The following is a 23,638-nucleotide window of genomic DNA, read 5'->3' as shown; positions in this document are numbered from 1 at the left end:
CTTCCATTTTTGACTGACCCATCTCAGAATGGCTACTTTGCATGCTCTCTCTCTCTCACAAACACATACACACACACACACACACACACACACACACACACACACACACACACTTTGTAAACAGTTGCAATTTGACGCGCATGAAAAGTGAGCGTAAACGTGAATGCCAGAGTCTGTGCACGACCCTCAGCGTGAAACATCGCGAGTCATGGACCTGGCGCGGTGAGAAGGCGTTCTATTTAGTTTCTGTAGCATTCCAACGTTTTTATGTGACTTCAACTTTTTCTGCCTTTTATCGGGGGCTAACGGTTTAATTGGAGCATTTTCTTGCCACAGCCTGAAAAAGGTCACTGACCATCAACTTACATATTTGACCATGACTGACCCATCTCAGAATTGCTACTTCCAGCATGTGATATCAAAAAGAACACGTCATCTCAAACTGGTTTGATGTTCATGACAATGAGTTCAGTACTTCAGTTGCCGCCATAATCACCAGATCTGAATCCAATAATGCCCCTTTGGAATGTGGTAGAACAGGAAATTGACAGTATGAATGTGCAGCTGAAAAATCTGCAGCAATCATATAATGCAATCATGTCAACACGGACCAAAATTGCAGACGATGCTTTCAGCACTTTGTGCAATCCATGTTATGAAGAACTGAAGCTGTACTAAGAAAATGGCCAGCGAGTGTATGGTTTTAAAAAGTGTGTCTGTCTCTTTCAATCAGTCTGTTTGCTCACACACAGGGGTGCATATATACCACACATGCATTTGCATACACAAACACATTTACCCAAAGCAACTTACAATTATTACTGAGTACAACTTGAGCAATTAAGGGTTAAGGGCCTTGCTCAGAGGCCCAAGAGTGTCAAGGCTTGAACCAGCAAGCTTTCAATTACAAGTCAAACACCTTAACTTCTGAGCTACCATTGCCCTTCACACAAACATATATGCACACACACACACAAACGCACACACCCAACCACCTGTAGTCTACAAAGCTGTTCTGCTGATAGACCAATTAGCATGTTGCGCCCACAGTGAGAGACAGGTGTGGGCCATGATGGATGTTTCAAATGAAAGGACATTTAAAGGTCTATAGCACTCATAACCAAACAGAGAGACATTCTCCTGAACCTATGAAAACCACCTGAAAAATGTCTAATATCCATGGTGAGAATGTTGAGACATACAAAAGCAACTCACTCAATATATGAAATAAACTACAGACGTTTGTTAGATCTGTTGGACTGACAAGAAAGAACTGACCAGTCAACTGTCTGAAAACTGTTTTAAAATGGGAGGAGTACGCACAATAGATGCTGTTAATCCTGTACAGTTCATCTGATATTTACCTGCATCAGTTGGATTGAAAGCTGACGGTGGGCACTCTATACAACAATTGCTCTTCTTATTGCTAAAAGCAACAACATCATTATTAATGGCTTCAGAAATCGGAAGATGCAGGTTTCATTTATTCTTCCACAGTAGGATGTAAGAAAAAGTGATGGAAAAGGTGCACTTCTATGGTTGATTTCTCTCAATATTTGATTTCCCATTTGAACAATAAATGGGATGAATTCTGTCTGAAGTCAGCTGAGGTGCAGTATATAAGTATAATCTCAATTCAGAAGACCTCAAAGCCCTTTAATGTTGCACTTTTGTTTGCGCTTTACATGCTCTCTCTCTCTCTCTCTCTCTCTCTCTCTCTCTCTCTCTCTCTCACACACACACACACACACACACACACACACACACACACACACACACACACACACACACACTTTGTAAACAGTTGCAATTTGACGCGCATGAAAAGTGAGCGTAAACGTGAATGCCAGAGTCTGTGCACGACCCTCAGCGTGAAACATCGCGAGTCATGGACCTGGCGCGGTGAGAAGGCGTTCTATTTAGTTTCTGTAGCATTCCAACGTTTTTATGTGACTTCAACTTTTTCTGCCTTTTATCGGGGGCTAACGGTTTAATTGGAGCATGAAATTCGCTAGTTATAAGCACAAGCTTGATATGCCGTGATTCATTAAACGCGCAATTAGGGACAGAATTAACTTTAGGATTTATTGGTTAATTCAACGCCCAACGACATCAAGGTACAATGTCGCAGCGAAGAAGTTTCAGGCTAGTTCTGATTTGTCTCCACGGCTTTATTCCAGAAATCGGTTAGGCATTTTTATGTAGGTTACTACATTTTCCGCGATATAAGATGACTACGCGATGTATTGTACCGTAGCAGTACCTCTCGTGAGCAATAAAAAAAAAAAAGTGGACATAAAATGTTTCCACTCGCGTGTTTTTGGTTTTGTTTTGATGTACCCAGCGCTCTGCTGCCCGTGCTTTTCCTGCCCGCGAGCCCAGCGTGGGCCCAAGTCCTGCTGCTCGCAGACATGTACGGAACCATTCAGTCGCCGAACTTTCCCGAGTCCTACCCGAAGGACAATGAGCTGCAATGGAATGTCACTGTTCCAAGCGGATATACAATTCGGCTCTACTTCATGCACTTCGATATCGAGCCGTCATACCTGTGTGAGTATGACTACGTAAAGGTAAGTTGCTTTGAGGCTCGAACCTGCACTCACCATTACATAACAATCTAAACACCGAAACACGTGAAATGCAACGCTCCAAATGTGCACGTTAAATCATTATTTTAAGAAACTGAAAACGTACTGAAATCTTTGAACTTTGTTTCACTGTTTTTAGAGCAGTCACAGCAGCCAAAGGGAGACAGGCCTGCGCTGTGAACTTTATGCCAACTGACACACCCTGCCAGGGATTTTTTTTTTTTGTGGGCGCCACCCTGGTGCCAGGTTTTCGTGCCCGGGGCGTGTACTCAAACTTTAGCACAGCAAAAATTGATTTCTTCACCCTTCAGCTACACAATTAAGTATTTTTGCCTGAGCCCAGGCCTGTCGGGTAGACGGTTTCAGCAACATCGTAAAGGTTTTTCCTCTTTGAATAAGAGCCATGTCATTTAGTTCCTCACGTGAGCCAAATGGAGCAATACTATCCCCAGAGAGCAGTGTGGTTTAAACGGTAGCCGGATTGAACCATTGACAGCAATAATAATTTACTAATTAGCTCCAACCACACTCATAATTTAATGCTTTTGCACTATGGATGTTAAAGGTGTAACACTGTGATTGCAGCCTGTTTCTCTTTAAGCCTAAAGAAACATTTCTTGGGATTTTCCTACACTCCAGAGCACAGGGCCTCAGGCTATATTATATTTTCTGATGAAAGGTTTTGACAGGCAGATGAAGGAGATGCTGGGGTGACCTGCCTGTGGAGTTAATAGGGTTTATTTCGAGGCAGCCACTGGGCTCCTCAGACTACAGGGGGCGTATTCATATTCAAATGGCCTCTGGTGGGTGCCACGGCAACCTGCCACAGCATCGTGCCATGCCGACAGACTCAAATCTGTGCCAAACACAAAGGCCACAGGACATCGCCCTTCCTCCCCTGTGCATACATACACATGCATACACATGCACACATTCACACATGCATATATATGACTGTTTGACTTTGAATACAGAAGCACACACTAAGTCACACACATCTGCGCCCACACACATACATGTGATAAGAAATCACACTCACTCTGTATTATGCCTCTGTGTAAAGTGGTGAAATCCCAAATAAAGTGACTGTGATAAATATGCTCTCAGGATTTTTACAACCTCAGTTTAGGATTCCTATTTGAGCTTGTGTTCCAGGGCAGAGTCCTAGTTATAAAATGGTAATAAAGCAGTGTATCACTTATATTCCTAGTTACAGTTTACAATTGTGATTTTGCTCATTTCTGAGCATCTAAAGTAAATTAGTAGTAAAGAAATGAGCAGATAATTTTTACATCAGCGCACGTAACGTTTTATGTGAACTGTGGTCTTAGATTTAGGCCTTTCTTGTGGTCTTTCAAATCACTGAGTTACCGACATTCTTTCGCACAGACCACCCACTTTAGAAGTGTCTGCCACTCATTGTGCTCAGAGCTGGTGGAACTCAGGCACTGGATGCTAGTGGCAAAGTGAATGTTGGGGAAGTATGTGGTGACTTTGGGTTTGTGCATAAAAAAGCATTTAACACGTAGAGTTACTTTGTCTTGCATCACTGAAGTCCAAAACATATCTGTCTATTCTAGCATTATGATCAGGTCATGGTGTGTGTTGTGTGTGTGTGTGTGTGAGAGCATCTATTCATGTGTATTGGTGTTTGTGTTTTCTTTAGTAGTCATGAGTGACTCATCGTTCAGTGACATGTAGTGTAAACAGGCAAACTAGGAAGATAAGATAAATGTTTCTGCGTGCGTCTCTGTGTGTGTAAACAGCTATAATCAGACATAGAGAAGCTGCCAGTATTTTGTATTTTATGCGGAGAGTCTTAGCTGTGTGTGTGTGTGTGTGTTTGCGTGCGTGTCTGTGTCTGTGTGTGTGTGTGTGCTTGCATGCGTGCGTGTGTGTGTGTGTGTGTGTGTGTGTGAGTACAGGTGTACTCAGACAGAAGAGCTGGCAGCATTTTGTATTTTATGCGGACAGTCTTATTAATTAGCTGTGTGTGTGTCTCTGTGTGTCTGTGTGTGTGTGTGTGTGTGTGTGTGTGTGAGTGTGTGTGTGTGTGTGTGTGCAGGTGTACTCAGAGACAGAAGAGCTGGCAGCATTTTGTGGGCGAGAGAACACGGACACGGAGAGGGTTCCTGCTGATGATGTCATCCTGTCCCCAGGAAGCATGCTCAGTGTGGCATTTCGCTCAGACTTCTCTAATGAGGAGCGCCACTCTGGGTTTGAAGCACACTACAGTGCAGTGGGTAAAAATACTTGCACATACGCATGTACCGACAGTGAAAAGCAGTGTGTGAGATCACATATACGCACACATACTACAGTGCGGTGGGTAACATCCAAAATACACACACACTACCGCAGTGGCAGTTCTAGGCCATGTCAGGCTGGGGCTAGTGACTATGTTAGAGGGGCTGTGTGTTTACAATAGTGAAGAAACTCAGTGCTCATTTAGTGGGGCCGTCGGAGGGGCCAAGCTTGTTGTCATGGGGCGTTGGCCCCCTCTGACCCCAGAACCGCCACTGCACAGCTGTGACGTACGTCAAATCACAAACACACACACACGTGATTCTGTCCCTTGTAAGCGCGTGCAGGTCCATTCTCAGTGGTCCAAGGTCCAGCACAGTTTGGTCATTTCCCTGCTCGGAACGACCTATTCCAACTCATAAGTTACTTAGACTCTGGCTCTCCCAGACAGACATAACTGAACATCACTCTTCAGTTTCCTAATTGTAGAAGGAAAAATTGCGCTATAAAAATATCTTCTGTCTCCTGGTCTTTCTTTATGTTGTACTTTTCTCTGTGCATTTTTCTTTCTCTCTCTTTTCTGTCCCTCTCTAAGTCTTGCGTTCTTTCTTTCTCTTTATAGATATAGATGAATGTAGGGGCAAGAATGATGAAGAGCTGGCCTGTGACCACTTCTGTCATAACTACATTGGCGGCTACTACTGCTCCTGTCGTTATGGATACCAGCTTCATTCGGACAACAGAACTTGCAAAGGTACTATTTGAAGCACAGCAAACTTTGAGTGTCACCATGGCATTCTAATGTAAAATTTGGATCAAAGTTATTGGCCATGGTGTAAAGAAAGAGTTATTGTTAACTCCTTCATTTAGTTTTATTTTGATGTTAATGTTGTAATTGCAGCAACTATTCATGGAATTACAGTACAATTAAGCTTTGTGTTTTGTTTAATATTCATAATAGTGTAGGCTTATATTGTGTCAAGAGTTGCACCAGCTGAGGGCCAACACAGATCCATGTCTCCTGACAAAGTCCACTGGGATGGGACATGCCATTCACTGACAGGACATGCCATTCACTGATGCCTGTCGTACTGTTGGCATCCTGAACGTGCCGCTCACAATACTGGCTTCTGCAGAATTGATATTAGAGAAGGCTGCAAGAAACCTTATGCAAATGAGGTCTTTTTTTTTCACATTTTCTTCTTGTGTGCTATGAGCATCCTGACTAGACTTAGACATTCTCTGCAGGTTTTAAAGAATTTACATGATCCAGCAAGTGTTAATACTTTCTGGAAAAATAATAAGGGGCACTCTTTAATCATATCAAGGGGTCACCACTATGTTTTTAATATATCACAAATGATATTGAATTTGTAATGAATAACAGTATAATTGCAGTACAGTATTTTCCCCTATATGATGTAGCCTTAGTGATTTTTCAGTCCTGTTCACAGGGATCTTTGTCCGGTCCACATTTTTGTCTTGAGAAAGGTTGATTTGGTTAGTCTGACCCTTCTGAAACTGCCACACAAAGATAGCAGAGGTGTGTGTGTGTGTGTGTGTGTGTGTGTGTGTGCGCGCATGTGTAGGTGCACGTATGTGTGTGGGTGAGCTGCCTGTGTACTGCGGCTTGTTTATGAATTCCACCAGACATCGATAAGCTACCATTAGTGGCATTCCTAAGCCCAATGGCTTCAGCCGTCGTACTACATACCAGATCAGCTGGGTTCCACGGGGCAGTTCACACTGAGCAATTAAACCTGATTTACACAGAAGTGAATGGGAAGTAGGTCATAGGAGTAGTGTTGTTTACGCTTGAGAACTTGTGTGATTTGACCATTATGTGATTTGCCCGTGACTGGATCTTCTAAGTGTGTGTATGTAAAGGAATGTAAGAAGTTGGAAGTGTTTAACCTATTAAACACTATCGTTATTATATAGTTATTAATCTGAAGGCCTGTTATTTAGGAACTACTGTGAATAATTCAGTAACTACTTTGAAACTAATATGAATGGTATGTAGTTAACTATAAGAGTGAACCTACCGGTACGTTCCTGGAACATGCTTGTACCTGTTCACTGCATTCTTTTTTTTTTTTTTTATAAGTGTCAAACATTAAATATGCAAAGATTGAAAGGTAGAGAATGTTCACATGTATGGGATTTCAGTTTGTGTGTGTGTGTGTGTGTGTGTGTGTGAGAGAGAGAGAGAGAGAGAGAGAGAGAGAGAGAGAGAGAGAGAGAGAGAGAAGTTGACTGTTTGTCTGTTTTATGTCCACTCTGCCTCAGCCTTGCTGATGGTAACTGAAAGCTAAAAATGTAAATATTTACATTTGAGATGCGAGCGAAATCTGCAAAATGCCTGTGAACCTCAGATCAGCCTGTAAGGACAGCAGCCTGTAAGGACAGCAGCAGCGGTTGCTGCCAGAAGGAAGACTTCCGACTGATGGCTGAGATTTTGTTAACATTGAAACTAACATACTTGATCCCTTTTATTAGCATACTTGATCCCTTTAACTACCATACTTGATCCCTTTAATTAACATACTTGATCCTTTTTCGGGTCATATCAACACCCTGAACAGTATTGTAATGTGCTTCTGTGTGTGTGTGCGTATGTGTGTGTGTGCGTGTGTGCATCTGTTATTGTGTGTGTGAGACTACAGTGGAGTGTAGTGACAGTGTGTACACGGAGCGTTCTGGGCTAATCACCAGTTCGGATTTTCCTAAGCCATATCCAAAGAGCTCAGACTGTGTGTACCGAATCGAGGTGGAGGAGGGGTTCCTGGTCACCCTGGATTTCGAAGACAGCTTTGACATAGAGGACCACCCTGAAGTCCCCTGCCCCTACGACTACATAAAGGTAAATGTAGACTCTTTTAATGGCCTTCATTCAACTTGTAATCTTGTGTAATGGTCTTGATTCCCTTAGCATTTTATTCAGTTCCAGAGTGCACTTGTTCAGGCACAGATTCATTATTTTAATAGAGTGTTAACTGGAATATGCTTCACTGAGAACCCTTTTAAACCTTTTCCAACAGCCTTGGAGGAAGTTAACTATGTACTGTGTCTTTGGTGATTCGGTTCATGTGTGATTAAACACTCTTCTCTCTTCCCTCCGCAATAAGAGTCCCCAGCCAGGCGTGCCACACACACACACACACACAGATTTGGGTTAATGAGTCTACAGCGACAAATATTAGCAAATGCCAGTGTTGAAGATAGTAGGGTTAGCGTTTTAGCATGTAAATAGGTGTGAGCATGCAGTGCGGTAGCATATTGTATGATTTGTGTAGTACAGTAATCAACCTGACTGCAGTGTTCAACAATAAGGGCACCAGCTGTACAGACCATGCACATATTTACTTACTATTAATTCAGTCATATTTTTTAATGAAATGTTTTAACCAGCTCTGCTCTTTTGTAAGCGTTTTGCCATTACTTGATTTTGGTAAAGCTCTGCATGCAGTGTTTACAATATTGCGAGCTCTTTGAATCGTAAGAAGTTCACAGTTCATTTGGCACGTCACAGAGGCTAGGATTACCTTCAAGTAAAGTCATGAAAATCACTCTGAAGTGTGATGGGATACATGGGCTCAGTAGGGCACGGAAATGCACAGACATGCCAAAAGACGAACCAGACGAACAAGAATTAGAACTATAAATATGGAACTCCCAACAGTTTATCTTTGCTCAGGCAAATGGCATTACTCCGACCAAAACACTGAGTGACTATTTACACTCATGTTATAAAACCTAATACGTCTGCACTGTGCTTAGATCAGGGGTGATAACAGCCAGGCTCAAGGGCCATAATCTCACATTGTTTTGGCATATAAAAGGCTTCATAATAAGATGAATTCAACAGGATGCATTAGAGCTTGCTTCTAGGGAAATGTAGTTAAGCTAATAGCTTCACTATGTCTAGCAGTGCTGCTGACCTATAGAGATGACTGATGACCGCTGAGTTTAATTAATGCGTTTACCGTATTGTGCTCATACTTATTAAAGTAATGATGATGATGATGATGATGATGATGATAATGATGATGATGATCGTACTGTGCGTGCAGATTGAGGCAGGAGCGAGGGTGTTCGGCCCATTCTGTGGGGACCGGCCCCCGGACAGGATCCAGACGTTAAGCAACAGTGTGAGCATCAGGTTTCACAGTGACAACTCAGGAGAGAATCTGGGTTGGAAGCTCACCTATGCTTCTGCAGGTAACAGCCCTCAGGTTCTGCCACTGGAACTATAAACTGATCTCACAACCAATATGGTTCAGGGACAGAATTAGGTAGAAGCAGCCCACCTTTCTGGGATTTAGAGTAGTAGGCTAACATGATATAGCTACCTTGCTAGAATCGGCAAACAAAACGATGCCCAACATGTTTGGTTAGCATTTCTGATGTAATAGAACTCTATGAAATTATTTTGTTGGGACTGTTTTATAGTTTTCTTTATGTGATAATTATTAATGTTAAAATTATTTAGAAGCTAACTACCTGTGCAGTCAGCAATATGTGGTATTGTTTAGTATTGGACATTTAGCTTTGGTATAAGAACTTATTCTTTCTGCAGGGAGTGAGTGCCCAGTCCTTTTGGCGCCCCCCAATGGTCATTTGGAGCCACTACAATCCCAATACCTCTTCAAAGAGCACATCACAGTGACCTGTGACCCAGGATACTCACTGCAAAAGGTGAAAGACACTGATTCACTGTGGCCACAATGCATGCATTGGCACATGGGCTTATTCCTTTATTTTTCCTTTGGTTCTATCCACCTTTCTCTTTCTAAGGATGGAGAGGAGTTTGAGCATTATCAGATAAAGTGTCAAACAGATGGAACTTGGAGCAGCAATATACCCCTTTGTAAAGGTAAAAGATAAAGTGTCTTTCTGTTTTATATGTGTGTGCGTGCATGTGTGTTTTCACTAAAATTTGTCACTGTGAGTAGGCTGATATGGTACTAGCAGTTTGCCGATATGGTAATGCCATTCTAACAGCATTTCAGTCAAAAATATAAGATACTTATAAAATTAATATGCTATTAAGTTGTTTCTGTTAAAACAGTATTGCACTGTGTTTCAGTCCAAAGCCCTGCAGTATGACTACAGTATGCAGTATGATACTTTCTCACTACTCTACAGATGCTCTCTCACTGTGCTACAGACATTTTCACTACTCTACACTCTTACTGCTCTTCAGACACTCCCACTAACCTAGACACTCTCACTGCTCTACAGACACTTTCATTACTCTATAGATACTCTTACTGATCTTCAGATGCTCTCTCACTGCTCTACAGACACTCTAACTGCTCTACAGACACTTTCATTACTCTATAGACACTTACTGATCTTCAGATGCTCTCTCACTGCTCTACAGACACTCTAACTGCTCTACAGACACTTTCATTACTCTATAGACACTCTTACTGATCTTCAGATGCTCTCTCACTGCTCTACAGACACTCTGACTGCTCTACAGACACTTTCATTACTCTATAGACACTTACTGATCTTCAGATGCTCTCTCACTACTCTACAGACACTCTCACCGCTCTACAGACACTTTCATTACTCTATAGACACTCTTACTGATCTTCAGATGCTCTCTCACTGCTCTACAGACACTCTAACTGCTCTACAGACACTTTCATTACTCTATAGACTCTTACTGATCTTCAGATGCTCTCTCACTGCTCTACAGACACTCTAACTGCTCTACAGACACTTTCATTACTCTACAGACACTCTCACTGCTCTACAGACACTTTCATTACTCTATAGACACTCTTACTGATCTTCAGATGCTCTCTCACTGCGCTACAGACATTTTCACTACTCTACACTCTTACTGCTCTTCAGACACTCCCACTAACCTAGACACTCTAACTGCTCTACAGACACTTTCATTACTCTATAGACACTCTTACTGATCTTCAGATGCTCTCTCACTGCTCTACAGACACTCTCACTGCTCTACAGACACTTTCATTACTCTATAGACACTCTTACTGATCTTCAGATGCTCTCTCACTGCTCTACAGACACTCTAACTGCTCTACAGACACTTTCATTACTCTATAGACACTCTTACTGATCTTCAGATGCTCTCTCACTGCTCTACAGACACTCTAACTGCTCTACAGACACTTTCATTACTCTAGACACTCTTACTGATCTTCAGATGCTCTCTCACTGCTCTACAGACACTCTAACTGCTCTACAGACACTTTCATTACTCTATAGACACTCTTACTGATCTTCAGATGCTCTCTCACTGCTCTACAGACACTCTCACCGCTCTACAGACACTTTCATTACTCTATAGACACTCTTACTGATCTTCAGATGCTCTCTCACTGCTCTACAGACACTTTCATTACTCTATAGACACTCTTACTGATCTTCAGATGCTCTCTCACTGCTCTACAGACACTCTCACCGCTCTACAATGCAACTACTCTGCAGACACACTGTCATTTCAATTCAAGGATGAAGCCTTGGGCCGAACCAAGGCTCAAAAGGGGAAGCAATCCTCCTCTGGTCAACACTGGCTGGCAAACTAACAACATATAATGAATAGAGTTGCTTTATGCATTTAGCTTTTTTTGGTATAAGCTTATAAGAGTAACTTAAAAAACCTAATAAATGAATAACAAATGTTTAGGAGAGGTATTGTCATGTCTTCGTGCAGCTGCGTCCCTAATTGCGTTACCATGCCCACACTGATCAGCCTCACCTGAACATTGATCCTACTCACTTGTCTCCCATGTAATTACTTCTATTTAAACCTGGTCTTCCTATCATGCCTCGCAAAGTATTGTTTGCCTAGTGCTTTCATAATCCTGCTGCCGCTGGTTTCCCTTTTTCCCCTGGTTTGTTTTACTTTGTACCTCTGCTCTGTCATCTCCCGGTTTTTGACCCCCGCCTGTTCTCTCTAGTTTCTAGATTTTGGGCTAATGCTTTTGCCCTGTTCCCTCTCTAGCAATTTCTTATGCCCTGCATGTGGATCTCTTCCTGCCAGTCATTTCACCACAGGTATTTAGTTTATTCAGTGAGAACCAATTAGCAGTTCTAGTTAGAGTTCACACAGGAAACATTTAAACACAGCCTAGCAGGAGATCCGATGGATGTGGAGATGGGCTGTTTCCATGACACCCAGACAAAGGCTTTAATCTCATCAGTAGAGCCAATCAGGTACAGCGGGACCCAAAAGGGAGACAAACAGGAGCTCTCCTGCAGGGTCAGACCTGCATTCACATCAGCAGAGACAGGAGGGGCAGTTGTATAACTCAGAAGAGAAAAATAGACATGGAGATGATAAGCTCTGTTTGGAATGCACTGGACAGTTGTGCGATTAATAAAGCAGAACAGAGACACGTACAGAACTTACAGTTCAGCTGTAAGGCCAGAGCCATGGGGGGCTCCGTGAGACAACGTGTGAATGTGTGAGAGTCGCAGGACTACAGAATTATGGTTTACCATAATTCGCTATGTCCACGAACCCCAAAATCTGCACCATTCATCTAACATGGAAAGTTATTTCCTAAAGCTTGACTAAACAAATAGCTTTTCAACTTTAAAACAGATTGTATGAATCCCCTAACACTGACTGGAAGATTATTCCAAAGCTGGGGGGGATTTATATGTAAATGCTTTTGCCTTTGATAATAACCAGTGCATTGTGATCTAAGTATGCGTGACGGATAATAGGAAATAAGATTACTTAAAAACTGAGAAACAAGGCCATGTAGAGATTTAAATAAATGAAGTTACACTTATATAGCACCTTTCAAGGAACCCAAGGATGTTTTTGTCGCGGCAGCCAGAGCGCCGCAGGGCGCGGTACAGGACGCACAGGCTCCCTTGACGTAATGAGACATTTAATAACATAAAACATAAACAACAACAGCGGCACTCACAAATAGTGACAATGATGAACATGAACACACAGTTTAAACACTAACCATGACAACAACATAGACAGCGTTAACATAAACGACATCAACAATGACCAACGACAAGGCATACACAGACAGGGGTTTAAATAGACAAAACACTGAACCCTGTGCAGGTGTGTGCCATCACGGAGGGCGTGGCTACATACTGTGAACCCCCCTGCACGCGGCCGGCCGTACCATGTGCCTCGTGGGGGGGGAGCATCCTGTAATAGTTTTCCATTATACATCCAGCTTATATGTCAGTATCAAAACTTTGTAATCAATATGAAATTTGACAGGCAGCCATTGCAGTGTTGATAATACTGGGCTAATATGGTCTAACTTAGCTGCCACATTCTGGATTAACTGAAGCTTGTTTAGACTCTTACTGGAACATGCAGTTAATGGGGCATTACAGCGCAATCTTGATTGAATAAAAGCATGTAGTTTTTGGTGTGATTTATGGATAGTGGATTTATTAGCTTTGTAATATTTCAAAGATGAAGGAAGGCTATCTTAACATTATTACCTGTTTCCACATTAAAGGAAAGGCCAGGATAGATTGTAATGCCAAGGGTTTTCACAGTTGTTCCCAGTTAATTGAGACAGTTTGTTTCTAACGGCTTTCAGTCCAGGTCTGGGTTTAGTAGAGGGATGTTATCTGATATCTGTACTTTCATAGCTTTTACACAGTCCTCAATCATTTTAAATTTACCATTTGACTACCAAGATGTAACATGTACAGTGTAAAGAGAGGTCTAAGCACAGGTCATTGAGGGACACTGTTTTATTTAGATTTTTTTTTTTTTTTTTTTTTTTAATTACAAATTTAAAATTACATTTACATTTCTGCTGCAGGCTGCTGAAATTCAGTGGTTGACTATGTTTAGATATTGTACTGAATATTAATTTCTGATTATTCATGCTTTTATCTATCAAAGATTAAAGATATGTTGCATGCGCATTAGTAAGTGCCATTTTGTATTGTACAAGTCTGAAGTGCACAAGCAAAGGATATGGTGAAAATGTATCGCCATTGTACAGTTTTTTCCATTTCTTTTATTTCTTAGTGGTTCCACATTGTGTAGCGTGAAAAGTAGACTCTAAGGGTACACGTTTGTCTAACTCGTTGGAAATGGTTGGAAGGTTTTCACTATAGTTAGTAGCTATGGCGAACGTTGTGATATGCTTGACACTATTGCACGAGGATGATCATATAATATGACTTGGGTATAGTTCAAATAACATGTGATGGTCAGAGACTGGTGCAATCTGAGGGACAATAGCTGCTACCTATGTTAAAATTAAGCTAAGTGTATGAGTGAATAGCTAGCTGTGTGAGACCAGCAGGATCTAGGATGGATACAGTTGCTTTTCTCGGTGGGTCCTGTGCTGTTTGAAAAACAATACCATTATTACTAGTTTAATTATTTTATCCATAGAGATTACTTAATTTTCTAAGAAGTTGGCAAACTCCTGTAAGAACCCACAGTAAGGACCTGGTGGCCTGTAAAATGACTGTGAAGATTTTTTATTTCTAAGTCAAACAGAAATAATCATTTACATTCAAATAAAGGATTTCAAAACATTAGACTCCTCCTCTTTTGAAATACTTTCTTTAAATGTTTTCAGAATGACACTTAGAGCATTGTTATAAGTGGTTGCTACGACTTCATTTAAGAGGGGGGGGGGGGGGTTGTGTATGTTATTGTACCCTGTGGGTGTAGCCTCATTTACAGGAGGGCTGTGTATGTTATTGTACCCTGTGGGTGTAGCCTCAATTACGGGAGGGTTGTGTATGTTATTGTACCCTGTGGGCGTAGCCTCATTTACGGGAGGAATGTTTATGTTATTGTACCCTGTGGGCGTAGCCTCATTTACAGGAGGGCTGTGTATGTTATTGTACCCTGTGGGCGTAGCCTCATTTACGGGAGGAATGTTTATGTTATTGTACCCTGTGGGCGTAGCCTCATTTACGGGAGGGATGTGTATGTTATTGTACCCTGTGGGCGTAGCCTCATTTACGGGAGGAATGTTTATGTTATTGTACCCTGTGGGCGTAGCCTCATTTACGGGAGGGATGTGTATGTTATTGTACCCTGTGGGCGTAGCCTCATTTACGGGAGGAATGTTTATGTTATTGTACCCTGTGGGCGTAGCCTCATTTACGGGAGGAATGTTTATGTTATTGTACCCTGTGGGCGTAGCCTCATTTACGGGAGGAATGTTTATGTTATTGTACCCTGTGGGCGTAGCCTCATTTACGGGAGGGATGTGTATGTTATTGTACCCTGTGGGCGTAGCCTCATTTACGGGAGGAATGTTTATGTTATTGTACCCTGTGGGCGTAGCCTCATTTACGGGAGGAATGTTTATGTTATTGTACCTTGTGGGTGTAGCCTCATTTATTGGAGGAATGTTTGTTATTGTACCCTGTGGGTGTAGCCTCATTTAAGGCCAAGTTGTCTTCTTGTCTGAGGCACGCAGGGCATCAAGCTCCAGATTAGCAATGATATAATGTACAGTCATGGCTTTACATATCGATACTAATGGTAGTATGGGCTTTGCTGGGTACTTTTTGCATGATTCAGGGGAACAGATACAACAGAATCGCAACAAGACCAGGCTTGCCCAAAAAGGTAGACCAATTATCTGTACAGCCCACAATGGTTTCTGAGCACCAGTTGGACATGCAGCAGTTTAGCGACCAAAACCTGCTGTAAATGTTGTCGTTAAATTGCATTAGAAAGGGGCCAGTGCGTATTATTGCAGTGTACATCATCGGGGCTTATTTACATGCCTTTTTAATATTATTCTTCATAACCTCTGATTGCTGCAGACAAATATCCTTAGTCTCTCGCTAGGGCATCCTAACAGAGAGCCTGGCCCTTGAATAGTAGCTGTGTTCTCTAATGTGCGGATACAAACCTCTAACTGTATAATCATTTCTGTAAGAGTCTCCCACTGCTCTTCAAGTACACTCTCACTGCTCCAGAGACACTCGCTGCTCTCTCACTGTTCAAGATCAGTCTGTCTGGGTTATGACATTTGCCAGAGCACACAAGGGCACCATGTGAATGTTTTTGTGGTCCACTTCATTTCAAAACAGGTATGTTTTCACATGAAATATAAAATTTCTAAAATTGGACCTCATTTTTTCAGGTTTATGGCCATATTATTTCTTTATGTGGTGCTCTAGGTCAAATGTTACCTCTTTAGAAAGAGACTTGAGATTGGCCTGAACATTTTGATATGAAACATATCAGTATCATGCTATAACTAAGAACCTTTAAAGTGAAGTTAAGAAAATATGTAAAAACAGAGAAAATGCCCTTAGACTTTGGAGGGTTAACAACTGCAAGGCTTTGGATTGAAATGTGGGGTTGAATTGTTTTGAGTATCCCTCAAATGTCTCTTCTGTTTCTCACTTACTTTCTCCTTTTCTCTTCCCCTCTACTTTCTCTACTCCTTCCCACGGATACCCCCTTCTTTCTTGTTTAATTTTTTTTTCTCTCACATCTTTCGCCACTGCCTACCAGAGAAGGAATCTGAAAAGACCCGCGGTTCTGTAGATAACACCCTACCGAATCCGCTTCTACATGACTGATGTGTTCGTTTAGCACTGGGGCAAGCAGAACTTATTTTGACCTGTAAAAGTGCCTTTGCGAAACAGTAAATTTCACTACTGAGCACATTTTTTGACTCTCTAGACTTTTTTGCTAGTTAATACAGTGGTACAGACTAGAAATTATAAATAGAAACTACCAAGCAGCATTTCAGTGTGACAAATTCATAAAATCTATCATTAACAGGAAATAGCACCGCGCTAACACGTTTCCTCATTCATAAATGTAGATTGCCGGCATATTTTTTTTTCCGTTTTACGGAATTTTCTACCGTATTTTGCTCTTATTTTCATATGACGATTGTTCATAATAGAACAACGCTCAGCAAAAAAACAACAAAGAACTTGAACTTATCCCATGGTAAAGAAGCCGGCCTGAAGCTGACCGCCGACGCTGTGGCAGAAGAAACTGTAAATGATAAACGATGAATTATACAAATATTTGAGGAGACTCCTCCACCAGGAAGCCGCGACCACACACATTCAAACAACAATAGCAAGCGTCAGTAGTCATAAAAGGATATAGATTTTTTTTTCTCAAGTAGGCTAATATTAATGTTTACAAAAACGTGTAATCAGTAATGTTACCGAGGACAACAACGAAAAAATGCCATAAAGTTGGCATTCATTGGAACAGTTTCATGCTTTGCTAGTGTGCAGCGTGTTAGGCCAGCCTAGTGAGTGGCTCGCCATGTGCGATGCACTATACAGAAAAAAACAATGTCGCTTCTGACTTTTGTTAAGTTTTACGCGGAAGATGGGATGAATGATTTGAGTAAGTGTAAGCTCTGTCTCCCTCTACTGGGCACTGAATATTTTGATAACGCTATAGACCTGGTGTTCAAACCCCACTTTTTTGTGTGCATGGACATAGGTCTGTTTAGTTTTAGAACAATCACACACAAAGCAGATTTGACAGACTGCAAATTGCTGCACTTCTCATGGACAGAGGTCTCATTTGGAGAGATGGAAGCAGCAGAAGTAGGTATGGTTCAGTTTCCTCTCGGCCCTGGGCTAATTCAACATGAACTCCAAATCTCATTAGTTATCACCTCTGTAATCATTTTACCATAAAGCAGTATCCACCAATCAGTCTCATTTGTTTAATGCTCCATCTCCTTGATATGAACTAATCCAGTTTCCCTCGTATTGATCTGTCATTCTAAAAACTTCTTTTATATTTTTTTCCCTCAAAATTAAACTGATCATATTCAGTTCCTCATACAATCTTTTGTCCTTTTATTTTGTGCAAAGATTCTCATTGCGTTTCTCTCCATCCCCCTTTCCCAGTGGTTGACTGTGGACTTATAGATGTGTCTGTTGGAGAGGTGCTATATCAGAGCTCCACCAACAGCACTACGTTTGGCACCAGCATCCAGTACCGCTGCAGAAACTCTCCTACTGGCTACAGTGAGCTGTCACCACCAGTCACATGACTTAAATCGCATCATTTCATGAGCCTGGCCCACACGCACTTAAACCGTAGGCTTGTTTGATCGGTTTCTTTGAGGGTGCACATATCCTCATTCCCCCCCTTTTGTTGTTTGTCTCATGCAGGCGTGTACACATGTGGTCAGAGTGGGCTGTGGGTGAGACAGGATGGCGCTTCACTTCCAGCATGTAACTCAGGTGAGACTTTACCCACCTTCAGCCTGCTCCTTCAGCAGGACTAAGACCAGTGGGTTCGGCAGCAGTTCATGTTGGAATGGGAGCGGGAATGTTGAGTGGGAATGTCTTCGTCTCTGGCCCTCATCTGGGATTATTTGCCTCTGGTTTTGTATCTGGGAATGTATCTACTTCTAACTCTGTATTATTTTGTGTTGGAATTTTCTAGGAATGTTTGTCTCTGTTTTGGACTGGGCTTTCTGTCCGTGCTGTGTATTTGGAAGTGTCTGTCTCTGCTGCTGGACTGAGAAGGTCAGAGTGTAAAATGTGTCTTTGTCTTACAGAACTGAAGAGTACCGCACAGACACAGCTGGAGTCCCAGCTGCCCTGTTCCACAACCAGAGTCAAACCTGGTATGCGGGAATGTCCGGAAATCAGCCCCTGAGACTTGTACACTCATGTGTATGCGTGCGTGCGTTTTTGTGCGCCCACATGTTTATATGTATTTGTATATATAACTCAATGCACATGTAGTAAATGAATATGACAAGTGCACATGTAATGGGTCAGTAAAGTGTGTGTCATATTGTGGTGTGTGTGTGTGTGTGTGTGTGTGTGTGTGTGTTGTGTAAGCCTGCGGTCAGCCATCCCAGCCATTTCCGGCCCAGCAGAAGCGGATTGTAGGCGGACGGACGGCGCCTGAGGGTCTGTTTCCCTGGCAGGTGCTGCTGTCCGTGAAGGATGTGTCCCGTGTGCCCGTGGGCCGCTGGTTCGGCAGCGGGGCTCTCCTTTCGCCCACCTGGGTGCTGACGGCCGCCCACGTGCTGAGCTCTCCACGCCGTGACCCCTCCATCGTGCCTGTGGCACCCGAGCACGTGAGGGCCACCGTGGGCCTGACCAACGTCCGCAACAGCCTCCCCTCCACAAGCCGGCAGGCCGAGCATCTCATCCTGCATCCGCACTTCGACCCGCGTAACTACGACAACGACATCGCCCTGGTCCGCCTCCAACAGGAGGTGGTGCTGGGCGATCTGGTGCGGCCCGTGTGTCTACCTGCGCCGCCGCTCCCCGCTCAGGCGCTCGTTCCCACACCCGGCGCCCTGGGCGTGGTCGCAGGCTGGGGCATCAGCGCCGCCGACGCCTCGGGCAGCGGACTGACCTCTGACCCCGGCGTAGTGTCCGAGGTGCTGCAATACGTGAAGCTGCCCGTCGTGGCGCAGGAGGAGTGCGAAGCCAGCTATGCATCGCGCTCGCTCAACTACAACATCACAGCGAACATGTTCTGCGCAGGTTTCTACGAAGGTGGCCGGGACACCTGTCTCGGCGACAGCGGTGGGGCCTTCGTGATGGAGGACCCGCGCAGTGGGAGGTGGGTGGCGCACGGTCTGGTGTCCTGGGCAGGGCCAGAGGAGTGTGGGAGCGAGCGGGTGTATGGGGTATATACCCGAGTGGCCAACTATGTCCACTGGCTTCATGCAGAGATGAACACAGAGCACTGATGGTGACAGGATAAGAGATGCATCAACATGGGGCTGAGGAGCAGTGATAGTCACGCTTCTCTCCGCCTTTCTTTCTGTCTTTTCGATGGATCCCTCCTCTCTAGCTCTACTTTTATTCCTTTTCCCTGCATGTCATATAATATAAGATACAACAGGTTTTTCTAGGCCTCCTTGTGCTTTGGAAAGCCAGTGACAGGCTTTCTTTTTGAAAGGCTCTTCTCTAGTGTGTTGTCTACTGTGTTCTACCAGACATAAGCTGTGACATAAGACTGGGTGCCCCAGGTCCCTCCGCAGCTCACAATATCCAGATCCCCTGTAGTACCACGCAGTTACCCCGCATTACCAGGCAGCTGCTGGCAGTGTTGTACTCCTGGAATTGGAATTTCTTCCAATTAATAACACTTTTCTCATTTTAATTGGTCAGGATCCTCAAAATTGATTTGTGATAAGCAATAAATCAATTACTGTGTGCCATAAAGTTCCCTGTAAATATATATATATTTTTTACCACTGGACTTATAGCCTGTAATCTGCACTTTTGCGCAGTGCAAATGTGATGATGTTGTCTTTCTACTTTTTGTTTTGAACCTGCTAGCTGTGCAATTACTTCCCACAATACATATAGGCATAACGAATGAATAAATAAAATACATTTGTGGTTTCTTTAATTTGCCGCCGTTTTCTGTACTCTTTTCTGTACTGTGACTTTTTGGCTCATCTTTATTTTCTCTTCATTCATCATGTACAGACTAATATATATATAACTACTTAAACATTGCTTACTTACTTTCTTACCACATTCTGTAGAGGATAGATAGATAGATAGATAGATAGATAGATAGATAGATAGATAGATAGATAGATAGATAGATAGATAGATAGATAGATAGATAGATAGATAGATAGATAGATAGATAGATAGATAGATAGATTGATTGATTGATTGATTGATTGATTGATTGATTGATTCCGAGAAAAAAAACAATATAACAGACCACACAGTTAAAATGTCCTATCAGGTTTAATGTTAAGGCAGAACTCTGTTGATCTGCCTTCCGTCAAGTCAATACAGTGTGTGTGTGTGTGTGTGTGTGTGTGTGTGTGTGTGTGTGTGTGTGTGTGTGTGTGTGTGTGTGTGTGTGTGTGTGTGTGTGTGTGTGTGTGTGTGTGTGTGTTTTCTCTGGGGGATAAATACTACAGCACAATAGTCTAATTTCTCCCAAAGAGATAAAGAATACATAAGACAAGAGGTCAAGACGCTTGCTGCTTAACAACCTTAAGATAATGTGTCATGTAGTAGATGTATACTGGCTGTGGGCTGAAGGTGAGCTCACAGCAATATAATAAAACAAAAGATGGTTATGTGATGTTCTAAAGAAGCTGACAGACCACTGGACAGTTGCACAACCTATGATGTTGAAAAAAGAACTAGGTTTAGACCAAAACGTGTGTGCATCAGGTCAGGTCAGAGCTCATAAAGATATGGGCAGAAGACTTAATGTGATGTAAGGTAAAGCTTAGGCTACATATAAAGAGGTTTTGAATGAGGACTGCGAGATGACTACATCTGTGGGAAATCGTCCTTTTCATGCATCTTCTACATGTATACCACCCCCCTGTGGACAAACATGACATAGGATATAAACATCATCAATGTCTGTTTAGCACATATTTTGTTTTTATTTAACTTGGAATTGCTCGTTGGAAATATCACAGAATTCAAAACCTTCAGATGTGATTATGTGATTGAACTGTGTTACAGACTTGGTCTGGCAACATATAACAAAATACTGAATACTGAATGTCAGTGTGTACCTGTATATGGGGATGTGGCCAAACATGGAGTTTATCCCCGGCTGTTGGGCAGACGTCCCACTCCAATCCGGTCAATCGGAATCGTGACTCTTCTTCTGGGCAACTCAACTTTTCTGCAGGCAAACACACAGAGACCCCTTCAGCTCCCCAAGTTCACTCACCATTAGTCAGATATAACAACAAAAATAGTTTTTGGAAAGATTTGCTTTGGCTCAGGATTTTACATGTCAGCTACCATTAAGCTGGCAGGGGCAGGGTTTCTGCAGGGTGGGAGTGGTCCCACCTCTGAAGAGGTTTGTCATGGTTTTGCCTTGTAATCAAGCACATCACATGACCCCTGAAATCTCGCCGCACGTCCTGCTGGGTGATCGGCTCAAACGCCGTGATTTAGAGAAAAGTCTGGAGCAGCCTGCGTTCTGTTCTTGCATCCAGTGACAGAGTGGCAGCACGTCTTAGGCCTGACTATTAAGAGGATTGTTTTTCTTGAGTAAAACCTGGAGGGAACCTGAACCAAGAACTGTTCTGATGGCTGACCAAGGCATGACGTTGAATGACCAGCATCTGTGTCACCACCATGTATTTAAGTACATATTTGTCTATATTACTTCAAAAAACACCAGAATAATTTTGCATCAACAGGGCATGTCCATATAGAGTGGACAGAATTTGAATGTACATGTTTTATTAAGTTTTAAACAAACTTTGTCAATCAAAATATGGTTTCGTGTGAGAAGTCCAAATGCGTATGGTTACAGTCGGGTAGTACAAGGTACTGTTAGTGTACACCATAGACATAACACTTGTTTGACCTCAGTGAACATCAAACGCCCACCCACACAGTTCACTGGGACATAATTGGCCATCGGCCAACAAAAACAGCATGCTTTTACGCTCTGACCAATGAAATCTACCTGCAGATGTAAATAAACCCTAATCTCTATGTCCTAATCTTAGTAGAACAAATCACCATTTCAAAATTCATGCAAATCCAGAACATTTCAGTATAATGGTATGAAACATCTTTGAACATATAGCTTTGAGTGTTATTATTTTAAAACCAAGTGCAGAATGTGTAAATTCACTCTCATCATTTTAACTACCTAATTACAGCTAACTATTTGTGAAATAATACTGTAATTGCCAAATCATCCATGTTCTATTTCTGTACCTCTGTAATACCTTGTTGAGTAGCACAGAGAAGGCCTGATGAGCTATCCTGGACAGATAAATATGTTCTTTTAGATTTGTTTATCAGTGCTGTTCATTACAGACACTGAAGTTAGTATCTGTGGGGTACAATTTCATGTGCTTGCCATTTTAGCGTATACTAAAAGCTATGGTAAATCAAGGTTCATTGCATCCTTTTTGTGCTGATTCACATATCATCCCACTAAATGCATTCTTCATTTATCTGTGTCTCTCTCTTGTCCTGTCTCTCTTTCCATGGCGCTGTCTCACTCTCTTTCTGTCTCTCTCTGTCTTCCTCTACCTCTGTTTGTTGCTCTTGGGGTCCATGCTGCTGATGGAGAGACGGTCAAGCGGGATGCTGGACCCAGGAAAGCTCCTCTTTCTCTTGGTCTCGATGACGTCATTCTCCACATGGAACAACTGGTTCAGGAACAGTAGTTTGTTCTTGACTGACCCTGAGCCCTTCTGCGCATCCGCTCCTAACTGATCCCCATGGTGCTCCATTAGAACAGACTGCAGAAGGAAACAGAGAGAGGCAGAATTTTGAGCTGATCTTTGAATGATCTTTGAGCGTTAGTGGAAAGATTAGAGACATGTTGTGAGCTGTGATGTTGCTTCTTTTGCTGTGGCATGAGCAAAAATGTTAACAGGACAATGGGAAATAGAAAATGAGGTAGTGGATATTCTAAGTAGACTTTTTATTAGTGAGTCTCATAGGTCAGATTCTCTATTCTCTTTTAACAGTGAGATACTTTATGTCAAACAGAAAGGCTGATAGACCAGTAGAGAGTCAGACTAGTGGAGCTGTTAAAATAGACAAGCAGAAAGATGCTTCGGTTGGGGTAAAGGTGGGTGAAAGCCTTCCTATATAGGACTGAAGGATTCAGTCCTTGATGATAAATCACTATGTCCTGTTAATTAATTAATTAAGTAATTCATTAATGAATTAATTAATTCATTCATTCATCAGGCTGAGTGTGTATGTTTGTGTATGTATGTGACTGTGCATGAATGTGGGTTCAAGCATATGTGTGTGAGTCTGTGCTTAGCTCTTTGTGGGGATGATCTGTCTCCACAATGATGGGAAAACTCTTGCTGAAGTTTGGATATACCAAAAATGCAACATTT

General features: G+C 42.5%; 2 protein-coding genes across 8 annotated transcripts in view; one reads left to right on the top strand and one right to left on the bottom strand.

The window, feature by feature from the left end:
• The first annotated feature begins 1,754 nt into the window (after nucleotides 1-1,754).
• masp1 (MBL associated serine protease 1) lies at nucleotides 1,755-20,699 on the top strand. 5 transcript variants are annotated; one of them, XM_035534502.2, is made up of 13 exons: nucleotides 1,755-1,902; nucleotides 2,345-2,570; nucleotides 4,654-4,831; nucleotides 5,455-5,586; nucleotides 7,499-7,695; nucleotides 8,906-9,053; nucleotides 9,412-9,530; nucleotides 9,630-9,708; nucleotides 17,278-17,388; nucleotides 17,694-17,813; nucleotides 17,961-18,032; nucleotides 18,353-18,421; nucleotides 18,642-20,699. In XM_035534502.2, the coding sequence occupies exons 1-13, from the start codon at nucleotides 1,844-1,846 to the stop codon at nucleotides 19,505-19,507; spliced, it is 2,376 nt and encodes a 791-aa protein (XP_035390395.1). In that variant the 5' UTR covers nucleotides 1,755-1,843; the 3' UTR covers nucleotides 19,508-20,699. The 5 variants fall into 5 exon arrangements, 4 of the variants coding, with proteins under 4 accessions (XP_035390395.1, XP_035390398.1, XP_035390399.1 ...); XM_035534505.2 differs by lacking the exon at nucleotides 17,278-17,388; XR_014117892.1 differs by lacking the exons at nucleotides 18,353-18,421; nucleotides 18,642-20,699 and having other exon boundaries at nucleotides 1,756-1,902; nucleotides 17,278-17,384.
• The window catches only part of ostn (osteocrin), a 61,433-nt gene continuing 58,325 nt past the window's right edge, over nucleotides 20,531-23,638 (bottom strand). For 2 of the 3 annotated variants that reach the window (XM_035534363.2, XM_081700130.1), the window contains exons 3-5: nucleotides 22,812-23,023; nucleotides 21,323-21,435; nucleotides 20,532-21,123 (exon numbers count right to left, since the gene is read on the bottom strand). In XM_035534363.2, the coding sequence (XP_035390256.2) occupies nucleotides 21,354-21,435; nucleotides 22,812-23,023 (294 nt within the window). In that variant the 3' untranslated portion in view covers nucleotides 20,532-21,123; nucleotides 21,323-21,353. Of the gene's footprint in view, nucleotides 21,124-21,322; nucleotides 21,436-22,811; nucleotides 23,024-23,638 lie in introns of all 3 variants that reach the window. The other variant, XM_081700131.1, reaches the window with a different exon arrangement.

Source organism: Electrophorus electricus, chromosome 17 (genome assembly GCF_041902795.1).
Source record: "Electrophorus electricus isolate QZ-2024a chromosome 17, ASM4190279v1, whole genome shotgun sequence".
Taxonomy (NCBI): Eukaryota; Metazoa; Chordata; class Actinopteri; order Gymnotiformes; family Gymnotidae; genus Electrophorus; species Electrophorus electricus.
Note: the sequence above shows the minus strand (reverse complement) of the source record. Positions and strands in the feature narration are given on the sequence as shown.